The 23,596-nt window shown below is 38.9% G+C and overlaps 1 protein-coding gene across 1 annotated transcript in view; it reads right to left on the reverse strand.

Annotated features, from left to right (window-relative positions):
• PREX2 (phosphatidylinositol-3,4,5-trisphosphate dependent Rac exchange factor 2) overlaps positions 1 to 23,596 on the reverse strand; it is a 1,787,099-nt gene that overhangs the window by 1,612,000 nt on the left and 151,503 nt on the right. Inside the window, exon 6 of the mRNA XM_044066265.1 lies at positions 8,304 to 8,465. Coding sequence (XP_043922200.1) covers positions 8,304 to 8,465 — 162 coding nt within the window. The remainder of the gene's footprint in view (positions 1 to 8,303; positions 8,466 to 23,596) is intronic.

The raw sequence follows: 23,596 nt of genomic DNA on the forward strand, positions 1-23,596 counted from the left end.
TCAGATTCACCAGAAGGGTCCAACATGTAGAAATAAATGGTGCCAGGACCATGGTCTAAAGCTAAATGCCAATAAATTAAGTATTATGTTCTCTGGCAAACATGCACTCATGTACGAACCACAGCCGACACAGTTATTAGTTATCTGAAGGCTTCCATAGTCAAAGAATTACCCTTTGACCACAGTGCATCTGCTGTTGTTAGGAAGTTCTTCTATCTATCCAGGCTGATTAGGGGGTATGTAATCTATGTCAAAGAAAGTTACTATGCCTTCCTATTCCTCCCCAACCAATCCCATAGTAGAATATAATACCCCTTTCTGTGTGCTCCTGTCCAAACATATGACTCAACTTGAAACACTTCAGTGTATCCTCACAAAGGAAATCAAAAAGGCATAGCATCCAAGTGCTACACAGACCACCTTAAAGTACTTTCTCTCTCTAGTCTTCTGTTTCTTAAAGGCTTTTGAGAGAGGACCTTGCATTGCCTACGAAACCTCTAATACTTCTGTTCTAAATGACCTCCTGTACATTCACAAAATAAACAACTCTGTGAACACTACTCAGACAAATGAAACTTCCACCACAATATAAAGAGGGCCTGATGTTGAGATAGATTCCACTACATACCCCCCTCTAGCATGTTCCTAAGTAGCACATCCTCTCCTAATAAATGGGGATAATTGGGTTGGGTTGTGTTGCAAAGCAAGGCTTATAAAGGCCCAGGGTGGGGTTTAGCCTAGTATATACCTATGAACCTATGAACTGTGCATCTCTTAAAGAATCCCCCTCCATGAAATAGACTTTCCCGAATTGTTAAGCAAAGTACCTCACTGACCCTTTTCAAATGCAACCAGGGCAAATGGATGGGAGACCACAAATTCACCTCAGGTCTGTCCCCTCAAATCCTCACTGAAAGGGTAGGAATTTACTAAACAAAAATGGAATCTTTAGGTTAGGCTACTAATCATCTATCCAATCACGAGCCTAATGCGACCCTATGAACATATGAACTTATCTAAGATAAAATTACTCACACTGCCTTGGCAGTTTAGGTTTAGCATACATTAGTGAGGTGAAGTAAGGTGTCAGTGTCTGCACTTTTGATAAGTGAGGCTCCCAGTCCTTTGAATGAATAACCACATCATAGGTTCATAGGTGGATACCAGGCTAATGACCTCTAGGGCCCTTATAAGCCTAGCCGTGCAACCCAAATGTGACCAACAAATTTGATTTATATAGGGGTGATTTACTGACTGCCTCTTTCCATTACAGACATAGATACCAGACCAGGGGTGAAGTTCCGATTACCTACCTATTGGTCCATGTTGCAATTAAATATGCTTAGTGAGGAACTTTGCTTCACTTGGATGGGAAGCCTGTTCCAGAGAACAGGATTCTATGAAAAACATATCTGTCAATCCAACATGTCCTGTCTATGTCACTAAAAATATTACTTGACCCAAACAGGTCTTGAACCCACAATCTAAGCTCTGCAGGCTGATGCCTTGTACATTAGGCCACTGGACCCTTTGAGAAATGACAATAAAACCATGAAATTATACAGTCTTTTGGATTATAGGTGAATACTAAACTCACTGTCTTGGAGGGTCTTTTTAAGCCAAGCTAATATCCCAAGGTTAGGAATGAATTGTACACTTTGTTTCTATGAGGTAAAGACCTTAACCATTATGAAAAACCCATTCATATATAGCACAGCATATTATGAGTGAAGCCTCAAAGGTTTATCTACCAGGCTCTGAAAGTTGGCTGGGGCCTCAGATAGGCCAAATGGTAACACTGTGTACTGGAACAGATCATCAGGGACTTAAAAAGCTGTTTTTCCTTTAACAGAGGAGTAAATAGCATCTGCCAATAGAGTGCACTGGATTTATTCTTTTAATCACTTCAAATAGACCTTAACTCTTAGCGAGAAGTGTGCTTTCAGTGAAAGGAACTAACACTAATGCTTGATCCCCTAGGTTAAATTTTCTAAGGCTGGATATTTTTATTAGAAACTCTTTGCAGCATCTCCTGGGTTCTTTGCATATTCTCCTTTGCTGCAGCCATAAGCAGCTTGAATCGATTCTGCAGACTAATGTTGTAATGTACTATACTCTTAAATGGTATGTTCTCTTCTGCCCAAATTTCCTTAGCAAAATCAAGCAGTCCTCTCATATGTCCACCTGCCTTACAAGAATTGCTCATGGCACTTCTTTTATAGTACTGGTCCCAGTTCTTCCAGTCCATGTTAGTAACTTTCCTTAACATGGACTTCACAACTAATACATGAAGCCGAGAATGGTGAGTTGATGTCTTCAACTATTTGACTTTATAGTGTAGACTTAATTGATGTAATACCCTTGACATAAAAGGAATGCCTTGATCAGTAAGCATTTCTTTAAGGATGCCCATTAAATAACAGTACCCAATCCCTGGCAATAGCCTTAGTAGTAGCTTTGCTTAACAGCCCTGCTTCTCCAGATTTTGCACCATAGTCCATTATTACTAGTGTGTATTGATACCTGTCCTTAAGGGGTCGTTTGCATAGGTCCCACGGATAATCCTTACAGGAGTTTTAAGGTATTACATAGTGAAGACTTTAGTTTGACTGGGTCCTTCTTGCAGTTTTTACTGAATAGCTTGTCTATGTGACCTTTTTACCCTTTGGCTTGAATGTTATTTAGGATCCTTTGCGGGAACCCTAATGTTTATGGACATCAGGCTTGATTTTAAGTTCTGTGCTTCTAAATTATAGCCACTTATGCTGTATTAATGAGATCAGAAAAAGGCTGAAGTATGGCATGTCTAAAGCTTGTGGGGTTTGGCCTTATTGGCCTGAATATGCCTATCTTCTTCTTCTTTCAGCTTTTCCTGGTTAGGGGTCAATACAGTGGATCATCTGTCTGCTCATGATTGGCAGAGGAGTTTTATGGTGTTAAGTTGCCAGCCCGGCGCCCAACCTTCCACAGAAGGCACACACATGAGCACACTCACACCTAGGGCCAATTTAGAGTCTCCAATCCACCTACTGCATGTCTTTGGGATGTTGGAGGAAACCGGAGCACCTGGAGGAAACCCACGTGACCACAGGGAGGACATGCAGACTCCACACAAAAGGCACCCCAGCTGAGAATAGAACTGGAGAACCTCTTGCTCTGAGGCGGCAATGCTAACCGCTGCACCACCGTGGCCGCCCAGCCTGAATATACCCATAAAGACTTAAAATGTAAAATGTCATGGGCATTCAGAAACCTGTAGCTGAAAAACTGGACCTTAAGGGATCATTTGCATATACTCCATAGGCATTAACCATAGGAGTGTTATGGTACGACACAATTACACAATGAGGGCTCTAGCTGGGCTGTTCTTTTTTTTATTTTTTATTTATTTATTTATTTATTTTTTTTTTTGAAGTTTTTACCAAATGGTTTGTCTGTGTGATCTTTTTATCCTTTTGTTTGGATGTTATTTGGGATATTTTGTGAACAACCTAATGTTTATGGACATCAGACTTGATCGTATGCTCTGTATTTCTAAAATATAGCCAAACAACCCCCTGATGCTGTACTGATGAAGTCAGTAAAGACTGAACACTGAAAGGTAAGTACTTCAAGTGAATAACATATTACCACACTACCAAAGCAATAGGTCACTTACCATACCAGTGTATTCAGCTATGATACCATAAAGGAGCTAGGCCATATCTTATTAGAGACTAATACACTGCCATGCTAATGGCTCTTGCCACGGTTGAGTTTTTGGGTCTCCTGTAATTCCAGCAGACTTTAAATAAACAGGAGACATTCCTTTAGCTGTGGTTGACTGGCCTATATGAACACACTCCTAAAATCAATAAGGTGGGCATATATTCTGCTAAACATCTACTGGAGTAACACCCAAAGCATATGCTCACATGGTTCTAGGAAGAATGTGAGAAATGTAAGGCAATGACTAGTGAAAAGGTGAAGAACTGAACATTTGTACAGTAGCTTGATGTACTATTCCAGGAAAGCATCAATATCCATTTACAATGTGGGTGGTGGGAAGACAGGAATCAGTACAGATAGGTCACATGCATAGACAATGGACTCTAGCATTTACATACTGACCCAATGGGACACCATCAAAGGTGGAAAAATGGAAAATGTGCACACCACTAAAATGGAAAATATTTCCTTCTCACCTTCAAGGTGCAGAAAGACCTTTTGTGATACATCTTCTCCTTACAAAGTCTTAAATAAAATATCTCAAGACATTATGGTACTGAAAAATGAGATCTGTTACAACGATATCTCAATTTATTGGAAGTGTGCAAAAAATATAACCCTAGTTGATGTGGGAGTGCAAGACCACACCATCCATGCATTGCCCGCTGTACAGTTTTAGTTAAACTAGCCTATTTTGGGCTGCATAGCCTTTGGGTAGGTTACTAATTTGGGGAGGAAATTTCTGAAGCACTTCATTCTTTGCTCTGGTGTAATTCAATGATCTAGTTTCCATGTGCTGTTGCATGGTCTTCTTTGACATACAATTTCAGCTGTATTAAAGTATGGTCTTGCCTACATCATTTATTTGCCGTCACTATTTATAGTATGCAGATTGTGTGGCTTTTTTTTTCTTTGTTTTATTCATTTGTTAATTATGGAAGCCAAGTAGACACAAGTGCCATTTTGACAGCACTGAACTGCAAGCACCGTTGGTTATAAATACGCTCAGTCATGCAATAGAAACAATTTATGATTTATTTGTTCAGTCATTTGTATACAGAATTGAAACTCCTCATATATGGGCATTAAAATAAACTTAAATGGCCGACAATGCTTTTGCTTTGTGTGTTTGAATTGTGTGATTGTTCTCTTCTCTTCAAAAAACTGTATTGCTTGCACAAAACAGTAAGTGTGTGGAGGCCATTCACTTCATATTAGACTTTGTTATACGTATTAGGAAACAAAACAGTGCTGAATACAGGAAATCTAAATCACACGCAATGCCAGCTGTCCAATTCATCTGCCTGGAGTTTCCTTCCTCAAGGGAACTTTGTTAGGGAGCATGTTAACTAGATCCATATGGATATAAATTCTAATATTCTTCACAAGAAGTGCATGACTTACTATTATAGTCTGTGCAGATTCTATTTATTTTGCTCATATTTACAATAATTAGCTGCTATTCTGTCATCACCCATACAGATAAACATCACTTGTCACACAAGTCTGTAATGCATCTACCTCTTGTTTAATATCTACCTATAGTTGTCAAGTTGGTGGTTGTCACGCAGGTGTGTGTCAGTACATAATGTGTGTGTTTATGTGTGTGCATGCGTATGTATGTGTGTGTGTGTATGTATGTGTGTATGTGTGTGTGTGTCTATGCTTCTGTCTGTGCACGTATGTGTAACTGCGTGTGTGTGTGTGTGTGTGTGTGTGTGTGTGTGTGTGTGTGTGTGTGTGTGTGTGTGTGTGTGTGCAAAGCTATTAAATGGACGACAAAAGATATACCTCCCACAACCTAGATCACAGGACCATAATAAATGCTGCTGTATAGTATGAAAGTCATCAGACTGTTGCCAGATTGCCAAAACTAACACACTAATGTTCAGAAAGTGCCTCTGTTTCTCTTTAAATTTAACATTGTTTAAATCTTTGGTCCTTCAAGAAGATGTCATTACAGATGCTTCCAGTATTTAAGCCAAAAAAAAGAAAACATATCAGAGCAAAGCATGATACTTTTAACATATGATAATGCATACCGTATGAGTAAGTCAACACTGCTTTCGTTCTCATCAGAATAGACTGGATTCACAGTTGTTTGTCATAAAATAATTTAAGTGGTGTCAAGTTCGTATCACAGGCCTGTATGCCTGTATCTGATAAGGAACCAACTCATAACCCAAACCATTTCCGATGCACAGTGTGACATTTTGCATAAACCTTATATAATGCAAAACATTTTCTGTCAGCAAACCAGCTACATCTTTAGCCAATAACAACTACAATTCAGAATTAACAAATATCATATAGGATCACAGAATAATTAAAAAGAAACTGCTGTATATACTTTGATTATAAAATGAATCAATATTTATCTAACATTTAAGAAAAGGGTGACAGCTCTTTTTCTTCAAAACAATCTCTCTTAAGAAGCTCTAGTTCTAAAACTCCCCTTCTGGTTTTGCAAATAAACTGCAGCCAGCTCTGCCTCTATAACCATAGCTAGACATCTCTGTCAAATTGTCAAGACAGCCTGAGGGAACATTTACCAGTAACTGTGCACGAGGACTTTGGAAAAGACTTTTTTGCTAGAAATTATTATTAATACAGCATCATTGTCAGATTGTCAAGTGAGGTCTGTGCACAGCCAAATTAGTCCAAAGTAAAATATTCAGTACCCCAGGAGTTTGTTAAATAGTAAACTAATAGCAAACAGCTTTCTACCTTACTATTTCATCCTTAGGTGGCCCAATGGTGCAGCAGCAACAGTTGTTGACTCACAGTACTTGATTATCCAGATTGGTACCAGCCGGGGTACCTTCACTGTAGAGCTTCCATGGCCTCCCTGTGGCAGTGTGTTTTCCTACTGGGATCTCCAGTTTCTTTATACACACTGAAGGCATGCAATGCGTGAACAGATGAATTACTAATCCTTTAAATTGGTCAAAGATGTGTAAAGTATATACGCGCGCACGTGCGTGTGTGTGTGTGTGTGTGTGTGTGTGTGTGTGTGTGTGTGTGTGTGTGTGTGTGTGTGTGTGTGTGTGTGTAGAACCCATAATGGACTGGCATACCATCCAGTACTGTATTTATATGAATGAGAAATGGTATTTTAAAATAAAACAAAAAAGGGCTACATGGAAAAATGTGATTTGTGGGGGGCTTGGTTTGAGTGATACATGAAGTAACTTTTACTATAAGGTTTGGGAACCACATATCATTCAACTCATTCATTAATTCTAGATATTTCATTTCTCATAGATCACACACAGAGATATTCCATATATGTTCTGTGTAATGAGTTTTGTTTTAATAATCTGAAAAAAATGTCAAATAGGAAATGCTTCACTGGATTTAATTAAGGTTTCTTTTGACCTTAATGAGACTTTTTATTTTCAAATTGGACTGTGTTGAAGCATTCATTTATTAATTCATTCCTTTTCTAGTAATGACTTTAATCTATTTATAGTCATGGGGGAGTCTGAGTCTGGGCTGGCAAGTTGTAGTTGTAGGGCAGAAATACAGTACTGGATGGTATGCCAGTCCATTATGGGTTCTAAACCCACACACACACACACACACACACACACACACACACACACACACACACACACACACTAACCATGTAATATTCCAAGACATCCCAAATTATTTACATCCTCAAAGATCGCAGTTATAATGGTTATTTAAAGACTTTAATTTTAATTAAATATTTGTTTGTTAACTTGGGTTGGTGCGCTGGTCCTAGAACCCATTTCAGTCATGACCTTGGGTGTAAAAGCACAAAAACAAAAATGAGAATTAATCATGGCATGTAGGACACACATCAACAGAAATGACTGCATATCAGAGTACAATTATTAGAGATCAGAATGTTTGCAAAATACATAATAAATATGAAAAAACAACAAAACTGAATACCAGAGTGACACACCCCAGAGTTATTTACAGTGTAGAGCAAATGTGACAGTCAATGTACTTGGCTACATGCTACTAATGAATGTTCTAGTGATACATTTGTACAACATATTAACATACAATGCAAACCACAGTAGAAGATTGGTGCACAACCAGGCTCTCAGTTATCGCCAACAGGCACTGTAGTACAGAACAGACAGACAGATGGGGGACAGGAGAAGAATGGAAAAAGATATTTATGTGATAAGGCTGCACTATTAGAGATGGTTGACACATAAATGAAAAGAAAATAGTAACTATATCACAAAACAATTATTTCATTAAGGGGCAAACTGGCCATCCTCTCCTACACATGTCTCTTGCAATATTCTTGTTACAAGATTTCTGTTCCCATGGAGGTAATAGCAAGGCAACCCTCATAAAACACAATCTTTCCAGTATTGGCTTTTCTAGGAATCAATCTTCATTGGAAACTGCCCTGCAGTAGAGTGCTATCTGCAGGCATAACGAAAGTTACAGCTGACATTGATCTGACATACAACTCTCACTGATTTGGACCAAGAAGAACTTGTGCATCAGAATATCAAGAACTGGGAACCAGCAAACATAAGAACACATCTGGCTGACAACTTAACCCTTGTGTAAAGTAAGCATTAAAGATGACGGCTACTTACCTCCCACCCTTCGATGTGAGACTGCCACTCTTCCAGGACTTCCAACTTATCCATCTGTCTCTTGGCTTCATTTATATTGGAACACACTGCTTTCATGGCCTGTAGGGCATCTACTACAACTGGATAATCATTGTGCCTTTTTGGGGTTCTCTTCTGCAGTTCCTATGTACACATCAATAAAAGTCTGAATAACTACTCTTAATTAAAACAAGTTAGTAATTTAAGTATGATAATGTGCATTTTGTTATAATTATGTTAAGCTGAGGAATTTCACCTAGTCTGATGTTACATGCAAAACTTCCCTTTAGCTATGTATATAGGTTGTCGGAATCTGTCCATTAAGGAAATGGTTACAGATATTACAGAAGGGTTTTATCTTGCCCAGGCTTTGTAGTTCTGTTACATGACAGCCTATTGTGGTGAAATAAAGGTAAAATGGACTGACAATTTCAAGGCAATATGGCATTCCACAACAATTAAATTACCTTACCTGTGCAAATTAATTTAGAACTACCAAACCTAAGACAAAAACAATGGTGGGACAATGCAGCAGATTAAGCAAAGTCCAAAAAGCTTTTCTGAAATTTGAGTCAACACCAACATCTGTGCACACATTTCAGTAAATGAGTAGTCCTTCCATCCCAGAAGCTGATACACAGGGAGCACTGCACAGAGTTCAGTGTCAGTAGACAGCAGTACTTTTATGGCTGAATATCCACTTGGAACCAATCTCTCATATTTTAAAGACAAGGATAATGTTATTGTCTTATTTTATTCCTTGTAGAGTAGCAATCTTTGTGCATGGACTGGCGACACTTAAATTAAAGGGAAATTGCTATTTAAAAACCTGTTCGATGTAGTGCCAGTTTGCACATCTAAAATATGCTTTCATACGGATGAGATCGGAAAACAACACGTTCAAAGTATAGTTCATGAAGTGGCTTTTATACAAAATATAGTTAGGTCATCTCACACAAAACTTACAGAATAACCAATTAACTGAATGATTTGCTTTTGGTAACTTGATAACTAAGGCACGTCCTTTCACACAAGACCAATGGAATACATAATATATACAACAAAGAAATGTGGAAATGTTGTGTATTCATACAAGCCAAATATGAAAAATATAAAATATACTTTAGAGTCATAGTCATGTCACCAGTGTTGGTCGAGCACAGCATTGTATACTATCATGTGGACATCTTAAGTACTACAGTCATAGACACAAACCCCACTGCATCTTTTCCTTATTCAAGTTAATATATGCTAATTGTCCACTGCATTACAAACCAGAGATTCCACTTTGTTGTGAACAGCTAAATGGCACAATATGATACAGCACCAAAACAAATTCAGTTAAGAAAATACAACTTCCAAGGGTGCTGTTTAAAGTAACTTTTTTTTCGTCAGCAGATATAACCTTTCAGTACTCTCCTTTATTTCTCTGTGTTCCACACAGAAAACGACAAGTTACAGCAGAGACCTCTGGCCTATTACTTGTGCCACGACCATCAAGAAGACGGGGCTCAATTTATTTTCACTAGACACTTCTACTCTAAAGAAGTCCCAGCTGTAGCACATGGGAGTAAATATATGTACATATTCTAATGCCTTCGGACAGGAAATGCATACCATACAGTACCTTTCTTTCAAGAAGTACTCAGTGAAAAAATGCTCATGCAGGCTGGAAGCACATCTATAGCATCTGTATGTACACGGAGCATTTGACAAATATCCACATACTACATGCTGTCAGAGATGAATATATTTGCAGAAGTAAAGAACTATATTATCAAGACCGTATGTATTTATCATTACAGAAGTGTGACTCAGAAAAAAAATGGTCTGGCTGCAACCACTACAAATTCCCTCAATGTGAGGCAATTTAGCATAAAACTGGATGCTTTCAATCCAGAAATTCAATTTTCTAATTTATGTGAGTGAAATATCAGTGAAGACTTAAAAAAATGTGTAGAATGTCACATTTTTCTGTGCTGCTGTTGAACATCCCTTGATACTTTTTTTGTACCATTTAAGAAGAGGAAAAACATGACATGGCAATAATAAGGGAGTATTTTAAAATTACTATGCAAACAGGACAAAATGTCATTTATACACCATATGTTCTTTAAGAGAACACAAGGTCTTAGGAAGACCACATATGCATATGTTACTGAGCTACAGAGTCAAGCCAAAACTGTGAATTTCATGAGATGCATGATTCCATAATAAGATGCAGAATAGTTCATCAAATAATAATCATAATAACAATAATAATCATAAAAACAAGGAGTAAGTTGTTAAAAGAAGCAGTCTTACCATCATCAAAATGTGTAGATTTATTAACAGTGGGGAAAACTACATGAACACAGTTAAAAATTAAATGAGGAAATACAATGCGCAAAGTAAAATAGATGTGAATCAAATGAAATGGCCGAAAATAGTAAAAAGTACTGAAAATTTTGTAAAAGCTATGTAATGGGAAACAGAACCATGAAGTGCAAAGAAAGTATGGTGTAATTTTAATTCAAGTCAAATATAGTTAGGTGTGTCTATAAAAAAGGGAGGAGAGTTTTCCTGCATTTAATCAATTTTGTAGAAGCTGTGGTAAAAATAATCATTTTATCAAATGCAAAAATGGACGGACAAGGTTGCTCAAAAGAATGCTCATGTTGTTTAAAAAAAAAGGAAATTAGCTGTGAGTTTGCAATATTAACAGTCAAAGAGTTGATGCTCTATAGTCTGTAAATGCATCAAGGGAAAACCACTAGAATGCAAGTCAGTTTACTGAAAAATTCTGAAAATGAACAAATGAAATTTTGAATTTAAGCTGGAAACTGGTTGAGAGTGATATTTTGTGTGGATACTTTTGAAGTAGTAAGGCTAAAAGACAGAGAAAAAAAGAGCCATGTGCACATCCTTATCATATTCAGGGCAAGGCAAGCCACAGGATAAAAAATTACAGACATCTAAATATAAAACTGATAAATAAAAGGACCTGCTTCAACATTTTATCATTTAAGGAAGTACTTGTTCATATAGTTTAGATTGCTTTGCTTGTGAAAAGCTAGACATTGTAAAACAAATTATAGCGTGAAAACAAAAGACAGAACAGATTCCAGTTCATACTCAGGAGCAAAAGATATCTTGACTGCTGTACACAGCAATAAAAATTACTTTCTTTATGATTATGATTATTTGTTTATAGGCACAGGAAGCCTGCTGCCATTCCTGGTGTCTCTAAATAGTTACTAGTACCTCTTAGGTTAACAACCATCCTATGTATGATTCAGTGGAGGACTCCCACCTTTCTCTTTCTCTCTCTCTCTCTGGACTGGTGTTAGCACTATTAGTTATCTCAATTACTACCAGTCTGTGTTATTTAGAAAGAGAAGTAATAAGCCTGATTTTCCATTTGGTGATCTGCCATCACTAACCTTCAAATTGGATCTGAGGAAGTCCACCTTTTATTAGAGGAAGGCAGCTGCCTCTTTTTCAGGGCTTTAATGATCTATCCACATGGACCTATCCATGACATTCTGGCATTCCCCTTCTATGTTTGATTAAAAATGCCCCCACTCAAGCCTCATATGCATTAGGGTTGCGATGGATGCAGGGTCCTCTTCAAGACAACTCAGGGATCATAGGTAGGTGAGATGGGATAAGAAGTAGAATTCTCCTGAGAAGTCCATAGCACACCAACAGATAACATTCAGGGACAGAATTGTTATTTTCTTCAGGTGTTGTCTCTAATTCTGACTGCTTACTCTCCTAATTTGTCAGCCAACAAGCAACCCCAGGCAGCCCTTACCTGACTGGGCAGGAAACACTCAAAACCTTGATTGATAAATGAGATTTTTCACCCATGAAAGGCACTATTATCAAGATGACACCTTCTATTTGGACTTATTTCACATGGAAAAAGTAACCATTTTAATTTGTGGAATTATGACCACTTCTGTAGTTGAATAGACACAATTTTTCCCATTTTGTTATTAGCTGATTTCTTAAAGAGTTTTTCAGATTTATTCTATGAAATATATTTTAGATATTTACAATATGAACTTTGTTGATCCTTAACAGTCAGTGTATGTCAATCAAGGGTGAGTATCCATTTACCTACAATCACATTCTTTACCTGAATGAGTTGATTTAAAAGAACTGTTTGTATTATAAAGTTTTAATTTTTTTGATGGACCTTTTGTAATAATGTTAATATTAAACAAAAGCACCTATCTTACCAAATGTTTTAACTGATGAATTGCGACTAAATTATGAGGTAACTCCATTAAGTTGGATGACTCATCTTTTTTATGTTTGTTCTATTTAGATTAACCAGGATTTATCTATGTGGTTCCTGGATTAGTTAATAAATAGAGCCACAGAATAAGATGAAAACTGAGATTCTGGCAGATAAACTTATAAAAACAAAGCTCTCTTTCAAACTGTGCACATTGTATTTACCATTACCAGAGTAGGAATTCCTTTGAATTCTGTGGGGTATTTTATTGGCACAAAAGGTGCTCCAATGAGCTGTTTGAAGGTATTGCAAACATAACTAATTATATATTAGCACAGGGTGAGACACAATAAGAGCACGTCAGTTGACTGACACAGCTGCCAAACAGATTAAGGCAGCATAATTTAAATTAAATAAGACCAAATGTAAAATAAGACTAAAATGATTGATGTACATGGGTCATATTCCAATTAACAAGAATGGTCAGAAAAAAAGTACAAACACAGAAACCAAGAATACAATAAAGTATTACATGGGTTTCTATTAATTAAATTGCAAAGTTTGTACTAAATATATTTGAGATAATTATGCCTTCAAAAAACCTGCTAGAGAAAGATGTAGACTCGTGCTATGGACAACAAAATGGTTAGGGCATTTTTCCAAAACCAGTTACAGAATCACTAAAAGTAAAATAATTATGATGTGACTAAGCAAGTTATATTGCAAATAATTCCAGCCAGAATGGCACATGAGCTATAACTTTATAATAGCAGTGACCTGCTGCATATGGGTCAAGAGCATTTGCAGCTGTACAAAGGAGATACACTTAATAGAGTTTAGATATAACAAATTCCAAGAATATGTATATTGCAAAGATCAAGAAGAAACTGGCTACGGATCCTTGCAAACCATGAGCACTTGCTAGAAGAACTAGCGGTTATTCAGGTAAGACCACAGTTGCAAACCGCTGATGGAAAAAGTGAAAGAATTCCAGAAATGCAGTCACTGAAAATGCTACGGTGAGAGGTTGGCATAAACAAATACGATATGGAAGGGGAAAAAAACTCAGTCTTATTTTTCTTTCAAAGAAAAACTAATCTGTATCCAAGGCTTAACATTCAAGGCTATCAAAATAATATTTCCGTTTCAACTTTGAAGGTAAATGCTTTAGAAGATACATGAACCACATCTGAGAACAGCAATCTGCAAAGAAACAGCAAGAGTTATAATACATTGGGCAACGATGCTGACTCAGAGAAGTAGTGCAGAGTTGTTATGATATGAATATGATATATCACAAGTTTAAGTATATTGTATTGTTTATTTCTTAGTTATAGTTCAATCAGAACACTGAAATATAATAATAGAGGATAGTTAAATAATGAAAAGGTATTGTCAGAGCATGGTGCTTACTCAAATATTATCACAAATGCATCACATAAAACAAAAGAATAATAAAATGACAGATGATAGTAAAGAAATCATCAGTCACTTGCTGCAGATGTTATACCAGTGGAAGAGAAGCTATCTTTGCAGTCAGTAGCCAACCAGAACTGTCCATTAATGAAAAGCTATTATATTTGGCTTTAAAGGATGTCTAAAACTGAACCACCACATCAAAGAACTATCAGCTCAAACAAATGATTTTAGTAATCTAGGATAGTCTACAATATAAAACTCTCCAAATTGAAGATGAAGGCTGAATAACATATCAAACCAGCATGAGCTCAGACTGACTCATGCTAGTTAAGTAGCCAGGAAGTAAGCTTTCACCAATGCTAACAAGCCAGTGAATCTAGGAAACAATATTGTGTGTACTAACACAGTGTGTTTCACAAAGCTTCCCACTCCCAGAATCATAACATGGATTCTTCTTATATCATCATCTTCACCAGGGCTGGAATAAATGTCTCACATCTCGTTGAAGGGCAATCACAAATAAACTCCCATCTCAATGAAGAACAAGCAAAAATAAACAAGACTGACGTATTACTCAGCCTGAGAAGAGATGCCAAATGGTAAAAACATAATATTGGCAGCAACAACATTTTACTCAGCCTGAGAAGAGATGCCAAACGGTAAACACATAATATTGGCAGCAACTCTGAACAGTGATAGAGAATACAAGCACAGCATCCACTCATTAAATAACGAAACTAGCAAACAATTACAAACTCTGTTATTTGCATCTTACTCTTTTTATTTTCTATCAGTATTTGATTATACATTTTTTCTTCTACACTGTATTTTCTGTAAAAAGTGCATGATTCTTCTGGTGTTTTGTTACAGCATTTTCTGCAATGCATACAGTGGTTTGCCGAGACAAATCAGTGATTTGAAGAAGGAAGACTAACATCGACGACTCCATTGAGCGGACATGAATAACTTTAAACACCACAAAATGATCTCATGGAACTGCCGTCTAAAGCAAGAAATTGGAGAAGACCATGCTTCACCGTTCAGAAACAAGAAGAGAAGGTATTTGACCAGCCAAGAGTAGAAGTTAACTATCTGATATATGCAGCCAGCAATGGCATGGAAGGTTTGCATGCAGATGAGAAGCATGTAGTAATGCGGAATGTTGTTTGCAGATGCCCTGAATTAACCATAATATTACGAGATGTGACCTTAGTACATTAGTCAAAATAAGACAGAAGGAGGTCCTACTTAAATGGCAGGTCAAGTTTCTAAAAACAGGAAACATCTAACACAATAGCATGCTGCGATTCATCTTGTGTTTGCAGCCATACTGGTGAAAGAGTAACCTGACAGTTGAATTCAGACATACCAAGATACCTGATCTTGCTAGCTAACTGGAAGTATAAATGATTCTGAATTATTTGGGTCTCCTCACAGGAGAAGGGTATCCCTATACCTGTCTTATAGGTGTTGCTCCAACAGCTTAGCACTTATCTACTCAACATATTCCTGTACTGTGCTTGGTCAAAGTTGAGAAAATCAGTATGATCATTCTTTATGGTAAATCCTTTATTTATACAGCTGAAATTGAATTATGTATATATTTATCTATTTCACTGATTGCCCTTCACCATAACCTATGCCAACAAAGGCCCTACAGCACTTTTCAGAATAGGTACAAAATCTTGCTGAGTGTTAATGCCCTTCACAGAACTACAGCCTGCCCACGAAGTGGAGATTAATGTAGTGGGTTTAAAATGTGCTTAATAGATGAACAAGAGTTGCCAGAAACAACAGAACTTTTTCATTCACTGGTGCTCTTTTAGCTTCATTATGAACTGACTTCTGGCTCTAACCTCCTCTTGGAACCACATAATGACATGGAAGGATACTGGCCTTCCATGCTTCTGACCAGCATTACCTTCTGACTGAGGACACGGATGATGGCCCTGGAAGAAGGTACAGATCAAAGCCAGAGCCAGTAGAGACATACATGCATACTGTTGCACAAGGACATTTTCCCAACCACAGTACTACCATGTGTGTTGTTGCTGTACTGTTAGGCTGGCGTGATACTGAGGCATGACTTAACAGCATGCCCGCCCCAGGTTCTAGAACAGCTACACCTCTTCAATCCTCCTAAATGCTCATACTAGCAATGTCTTTGAGCCCCAGTCTCCAAAAGGGCAGGGCCGGTGTTAGCATTTTGGGGGCCTCCAGCAAGTGTCAAGTTGGGGGCCCTCTAGGCACTATCAGTTTGTCATCCTGCCACTATCACCCTGTCACTGCCACCCCTCCTAAGCAACCTTTTAGGTCATGCTGAAAACGTTTAGGATTAGTACACACAGAATTACCTATAGCTTCAGTGCTCTGACATTACAACAGGCCCTTGTACCAGACTATGGTTGCCTGTCTCACAAAGGAACATTCACAGTTATTGGAATTTAGTTACAAGAATGATGCTCTACAATAACTCTATGTACAGGGCTAAACTTACATGAAATTGTACCCTAGGCACTGTCTACTGTTTCAGCACCCCTCAACTCACACATATCCTCCAGTGTCCCCCTCTGCCCCCCCCCCCCCCGTCTTGGACTCCCCATGTCATGCATACAACTTATTTTCCTTATTTGTCTCACATTTTGTCATACTCTTCAGCTTTTCAGGAAGCCATAACTTTCTATGTTCACTGATGAGCATTTTAAAGTTTTTTTTCTTTCTTATCACAAAACCTTTCATCCAGTGATGGCTTGAACAAAAAATATGATTAAGGGCTTTCGTTTTCCTTGCATCCTTTCAACAAACCTTTCCTGGCCAAGACTCGGTAGTAACAACTACTTAAGAAATAACTCAATTAAGCTGGTGACCCCAGAAGCTATAAAGTTATAAACTCTTTGGAATGCATTTTAGAGCATGTCCCAAGCTTTTAATCCAACGGTGGTCTAAACAAAAATCATGAGTAACAAAAGAATTCCGGTCTTATTATTACTTTTTTCTTTCACGGATGACCTAAGTTGTGCCCAAGGCTTAATGTTCAAAGCCGACAAACTAAAAAGACAATTGCTGTGAGGTTATAGAGGATCTATTTGGAAATACAGCCTGCATCCCTAACCCCCCCCCCAAAAGGCAGTCAGTGCCTATGCATCCTTCTGATGGTAGGTTGGGGTGAAAGCAGAGGTTCAAACTGCCACAGTCATATTTTTCCTGCGACTGCTTGCATACGTATACACAGCATGCCTCCTCACCCCACCCCCAAAGGCCACCACCTGTATACATGCCTCATGTGTTAGTTAATGTGAGGAAAGTGAAATAAAAACATAATGATTACAGTAATGTATTCTACTTTGTTGTTCCTAGACAGTGCCCTGCCCCTACAAAAACTATAGCAACCTTCTTTGTACACCTCTGAGGTCTGTGAGAAAAGCAAAGGAAACAATGACCACATTGTCCCCAGCCCAAACACAAGCTGTAATGACCTCCTGTGCGGACCTCTAAGGTTTCACTGTGATGAAAATTAAAGTAGTAATAACCATGCAATCACCAGCACCCCCATAACCTAGTTCAACTTTCTGTAAACCCACATCTGAGCAGGGCTGGTTTTAGAATGGGTGTGGTTGAGAGTAGAGGCCATATTAGCTTTATCCTAACAGGGTCATATTACAGCCCTGGTCAGGTTAAAGATTGTGGTCAGAAAATGAATACATTTTTTTCTCCTCATTCTTCCCCAACCAGCAGCAGCTTTTGTGGGGCCCCCACACATACAAGGATGATTAAGGGGGTCTCCACTGTATCTATTTATACAGTCTGGGGAGCGGGGGCCACCAGACTCCTACAAGGTCAAAGTATCTGAATGTTCAGGGATATATTTTATGCCTTACTTTTGAAATGTAATTACTTGTTAGCTGCATTTTTACTGATACCCAGAAGAATAATGTATGTGTTCCGGCATTACTGGGTATGCACACAGATAAAAATCTGTGATATTTTTTTACATACACACAAGCACAAGTATAAGTCATAGCAATACTAGATTTGTACTTATTTCAGTGAATAACAATACACTGTGCAACACAGGTACTGCCACACCAGATCAGTGACTGCTGTTTGGCAGCCACTAAAGAGCTGCAGGGGTAAGTCACTTTTCATTGAAGAGTAACGCATACATGTAACTGTCCTTGATTTCAGATACCTTCCCTGATTTTGCCTTATAATTTTGCTCTGTCCTTTGTAAAAAGTTTGATTTGCTGGTAAGTCATTCAGGATTACAGATGGTCAACAAATTCAAACATTAGAGTTTTATACTACTTATTGTCCAAAAATGCTTATTGATGCAAAAGGTGTTACTCTAGTAATTGTTTTAAGTAAATTAGCATAATCCTTAAAACATGTTCCTGATTTTGAGCCTTTAATATGCCACTAATATGCTATTAGTTTTGGTACTGTGAAGAATTCTTCAGCAGAGAAATTGAACATCATAGTACTGCCGTGGTGGTACGCTGGTAGTGTTGTTACCTCACAGCAAGAGGTTCTCCCATTCGATTTTTGGTTGGGCTTGGGAGTGCCTTCTGTGTGGAGTCTGTATGTCCTCCCCACGGTTGAGTAGCGTTTGAAAGACATGCGTGCGTAAATGGGCGTGCCTTCGTTGAAGGTTGGGCATCGAGCTGGCACCTTGGTGTTTCGTAAAAACTCTACTTCCAATCATTAGTGGACCGGAATTCCGCTGTGGCGAAAGACAAACAAATAGTATCTGGTGTTCTGCCAGTACTTATAAAAACTCCCTGAAAGAGAAACCATCCCTGAAGGTTGGAAGCATCAACTCTTCTTAAAATACATGGTGTGCATTGAGATCAGTCACTCTGGGCTGCTAATCCCTCTAGTGCTTACCTTGCTCAAGTTTATTATCAGTTTTATCCTAAAATGGTCGTATCATAACCCTGTTATGGTAAAAGAGCATAATTAGGAAATTAGTACATCCTCATTTTTGCACAACCAGCAGCAGCTTTTGTGGGCCCCCACACAGTCAAGGATGATTACGGGGGGGGGGGGGTCCTGCAGCTATTGGTATTTCAGGTACCTAGAGCTGGCTGTTGTAAAGCCTGTTACTTTATAAAACACCATTAGCATATCCATAATATCACTGAATTTTAAAGGAGATATAAATAAGAGTTATTATTAGCCTCCTGGTTTAAGTATACAGGATTGCTGTACTAGCTTTAGTTGGTTTTACAGACATGTTATAAAATATCACTAAGATAACTAGGGGGCCCCCCAGCAACCGCAGGGTTTGCTGTGCCAAAAGCTGGCTATGCAAAAGGGCTCAGTGAGAAATCTGCCTTCAGCATTATGCCCCTCCCTCAGGATGGTCATGTCCATCCTCTGCCAATTTTGTCAGACGGCAGAATTGTTAATTAAGCCTGAGTCATGCAGACTGTAATCAATGCTTTATCCCTCTCTGCCAAATGGCTGGCTTCTGCAGGTAATATAAGTGATACAAGCACAACAGGGACCACAGTTATCCCACTGCCTGGTTCTGTGAATTCTAATCGCTGTATATTCTAAACGTTGGCATGTATGGTTCATGCAAAAGAAGCTACAGTTGTATGGCAACGTTAAGCTACTATAACAACCTTTGGCTATCCAGCTTTCTACTGAATTAGTAAAAGGATCAACTGAGGTGGCAAAACTCCATCTTGAGAGAAAAAGTACCTCAGAACCACATAGCCTCCTCTGATTACTGTTCATTCACATTTGTATCAATGAACACACTGATCCAGAATGCAGCACAGCAGTGTAACACACTGTATGTTTGGAATAACGCACTGTGGTTCAGTGGAATAGACTACTAAAGTGGGTGGTACACAGGAAATCCACAAATGCATTCAAGTCGACATTTGTACGGATGAAAGTTAACAAACTTAAAGCAGCAGACTAGATGGGCTAGTTGTCTTCTTTTGCTGAGAGGTAATTTAATTTATTCTGATCAGTTTAGGTCATAAACTAAGCCCATTTCAGTGTAATCTCATTTGTGAAGCTCTCTGTGTGAAATCCAGTGACCCCCCATCTGAAACACCAGAACTGATATCTGGCATTCTCGTGACAGTCTGATGATAGACTACCATTCATACTGGAAAGGTAACGGTAGCAACATGTTAAAGGAATAAGCCCTACATTTCCAATTCAGTCCCTAAAAGAATGCAATATACATCTGCACAGAATCCTGGCACTCAAGGGAAATCCGTGTGTGTGTGTGTGTGTGTGTGTGTGTGTGTGTGTGTGTGTGTGTGTGTGTGTGCGTGCGTGCGTGCGTGCGTGCGTGTGTGTGTGTGTGTGTTTGCAAACCTCTAAGCTAATAATTTTAAGTAGTACAGTTTTAAAACATTAACTCAGATAAACGCCAATCAATATTTGACACAAGTAATTTTCTCTGGTATTATGACTTTGCCCAGTAATACAAAAGTGTGACAGTACTGCCAGAAAGATGATATACTGCAGGCTGCATTGTCAGCCTCCCCACTGTTTCAAGGTCAGATGATAGCGACTGATCAGGAATATTCTATAACAGTAAGATTGCTGTGTAAGAGCCTTCACCTTCTGCTGACTGCTGAAAAGAAACACTAGAAATTCAGTCTCCAAATTCCCTCTAGACTGTAGGCTGCCAATAAGGAAGGGCAACTTTACAGCCCCAGACAAGGCATGGATGCAGTTAGAGTACCTTGGTTTTCTAGTTAATGAACAGTGTACAGAAAGGTCTAGTTTGCTGAAATATGGAATCAACCTGGCAACATCCAGCTCACCTACTAAATCCATAGTTTCCAAACATCAGAAAAAGGCTAGGGGAAAATGCAAGTCTAGAGCATTGAGATGCCATGGAGATGCCAGTGAATTGAAATGAACATAATGGCATGGATCTTAGCACAGATGTCATTAATATGGTTTAACTGATTCAAAATAAAATATGTTGCTTATATAAAGCAGGTTTTCTTGTTTACATATTATCTATGATGTACTTACATATGTTTAATAGAATGATGGCACATAGTTTAATAGAATGATGGTAGCATCATATGATAAATTATTGCTCTAGTAAGACAGGAAGAACATAGGTTCATAGGTGTGTACTATGCTAATGGCTCTGGAGCCTTTACAAGCCTAGCCCATAGGATTACCCTGGCATCATGCCACCCGACCTTCGTTCCTAGTGCCTCTGTCGAGTAGAGCCACTGGAGTAATCCCCGGGATGAATTTTCTATTTCCCATCCACTTATCAATATTTCTCTTGAACAGGCCCAGTGAGGTGCTCTGCTTGACATGAATGGGAAGTATATTCCATAGCATGGGCAATCTCTGGGTTATGAACCTGTCCCTCCAGCATGTTCTGTTGATTATGGTAATGAGGTTGAGGTCTCTGGACCATGTGGTGCAGAGGGATTGGGATTTCTTTAGATGTATCATTTCTAACAGAGCTGGATCAGACATGGCTTTGTAAGTCAAGCAGAGATCACCTCTAAGTAGACGATATGAGACAGAGAATAATTGGAGTTTTTTTGAGTCTGTCCATATAGGACAAGTGTTTAAGGCCTAGGATCCTCTTTGTGAGTACCTTTGTGGCCTCTCCAGTTGTTGCAGGTGTCTAGTGAGGTACATGCCAAATGGGGCATTGTACTCGATGACTGGCCTAATGAGGGAAGAGTAGAGGGAGACAATAACCTCTTTCTTCCTGGATGCAAAACCCCTAGTAATGAGATGTGCCATACAGAAGGGCTTTCTGACCACAGTGGCAATGTGGTAGTCAAAAGAGAGGTTGCTGTCGACCTGTGTTACTTGATCTCTTATAACGCCTTCTGTGTTCAGTGGACTACCATCGATGTGGTAATTCAAGGGAACCGGGTTTTTCCCAAGGGGGATGATGACACATTTTTTGGCATTGAGCTTAAGGCCATGGTTATGACACCAGTCGTTGGTCTCATTGAGACCTTTCTGTAGGATGCCACCATCACTTGGGGAGTTAATAATAGCTCCCAACTTGCAATCATCTGCAAACTTTGTCAGCCAGAGTCCCTTCAGTTTGTTTAGATTTGACACTGTGAGTACACAGAATGTACAGAAAAGTAACGTGGCATTCATGTTTTCCTTCAGTTTTTGACAGGCGTGAATAATGAATGGGTCTGCTTCAGCTTACATAAGCATGTTTACAGTAAACCACAGACTGAGACCTGTTCATTAATATGGGTCCTGTTCCTACCTTATGTATCTGCGAGGTTCTCACAAACTGATGCTATCCAGATTGGAATGCAAAGCAAATGGCTTTACCTCAGCATATTGCTTCACAGAATGATACTCAAAGAGTTTGCTCTACTGATATTTTATTTATTAAATGCTACGAAGTTTGGTAATGGTGTTATTCTTCCTGTTACATTTCACTTTTCCTTTATCATAACCATAATTAAAATAAGTTACTTTTAATGTAATTAGAAGTGTGATGCCCTCCATTAGACAGATGTATCACTTATCATTTAGGTTCATAGGTAGGTACTAGGCTATTGGTCCTAGGGCCTATATAAGCCTAGCCAAAAGGTACCCTGGTTTTTGCCACCCAAGAAAATTATTTTCCTGTGCCACTGTCGAGCAGAGCCACAGAAGTGATCCCCGGGGTGAATTTCCTATCTCCCATCCAATCATCAAGATTTTTCTTGAAGAGTGCTAATGAGGAGCTTTGTTTGATATAGATAGGTAGTTTGTTCCAGAGTATGGGAAGTCTCTGGGTCAGGAATCTATCCCTCCAGCATGTTCTGTTTATTGTGGTGACAAGGTTTAGGTCCCTAGAGCGTGTAGCTCGTAGGGATTGGGATTTCTTTAAGTGGAACATGTCTAAAAGCTCTGGATTTGACATAGCTTTGTGTGTTAGGCAGAGATCGCCTCTGAGTAGGTGATATGCAACGGAGTAAAGCTGCAGGTTTTTGAGACGGTCTGCATAGGGCATCTGTTTGAGGCCAGTAACCCTCTTTGTGAGGTATTTCTGTGGCCTTTCCAGTTGTTGTAGATGTCTTGTGAGGTACATACCAAAAGGGGAATTGTACTCTATAATGGGTCTAATGAGTGACGAATAGAGGGGAACAGTGACCTCTTTTTTCCTGGATGAGAATCCTTTTGTGAGGAGGTGTGCCACATAGAAGGATTTCCTGACTGCTGTGGCAATGCGATTATCAAAGGAGAGACTACTGTCCACCTGTGTCCCAAGGTCTCTTATCACACTTTCGGTGTTAAGTAGGCTACCGCCTATGTGGTAGTTCATGGGCACAGAGTTTTTACCAAAAGGGGTGACAATGCACTTTTTGGTATTGAGCTTGAGGCCATGGCTTTGACACCAGGCATCTGTATCAGCGAGGCCTTTTTGTAGGATGTCCACATCTTTTGGAGTTTTGATTATGGCTCCTAGTTTGCAGTCATCTGAGAACTGCATTAGCCAAAGACCTTCTGTGTTAGCCTGTACTTCACAGAAGTAGATACCAAACAGGAGAGGACCCAGGACTGAACGCTGTGGTACTCCACTTGTCACTGGTCTGAAGTTGGATTTGGAGTCTGCTACTTTCACAGTGTGGGTTCGGTCAGTGAACCAGTTGACAACCTATCT

The sequence above is a fragment of the Protopterus annectens genome, chromosome 3.part1 (assembly GCF_019279795.1).
Source record: "Protopterus annectens isolate FY-2018-M chromosome 3.part1, PAN1.0, whole genome shotgun sequence".
Taxonomy (NCBI): Eukaryota; Metazoa; Chordata; order Ceratodontiformes; family Protopteridae; genus Protopterus; species Protopterus annectens.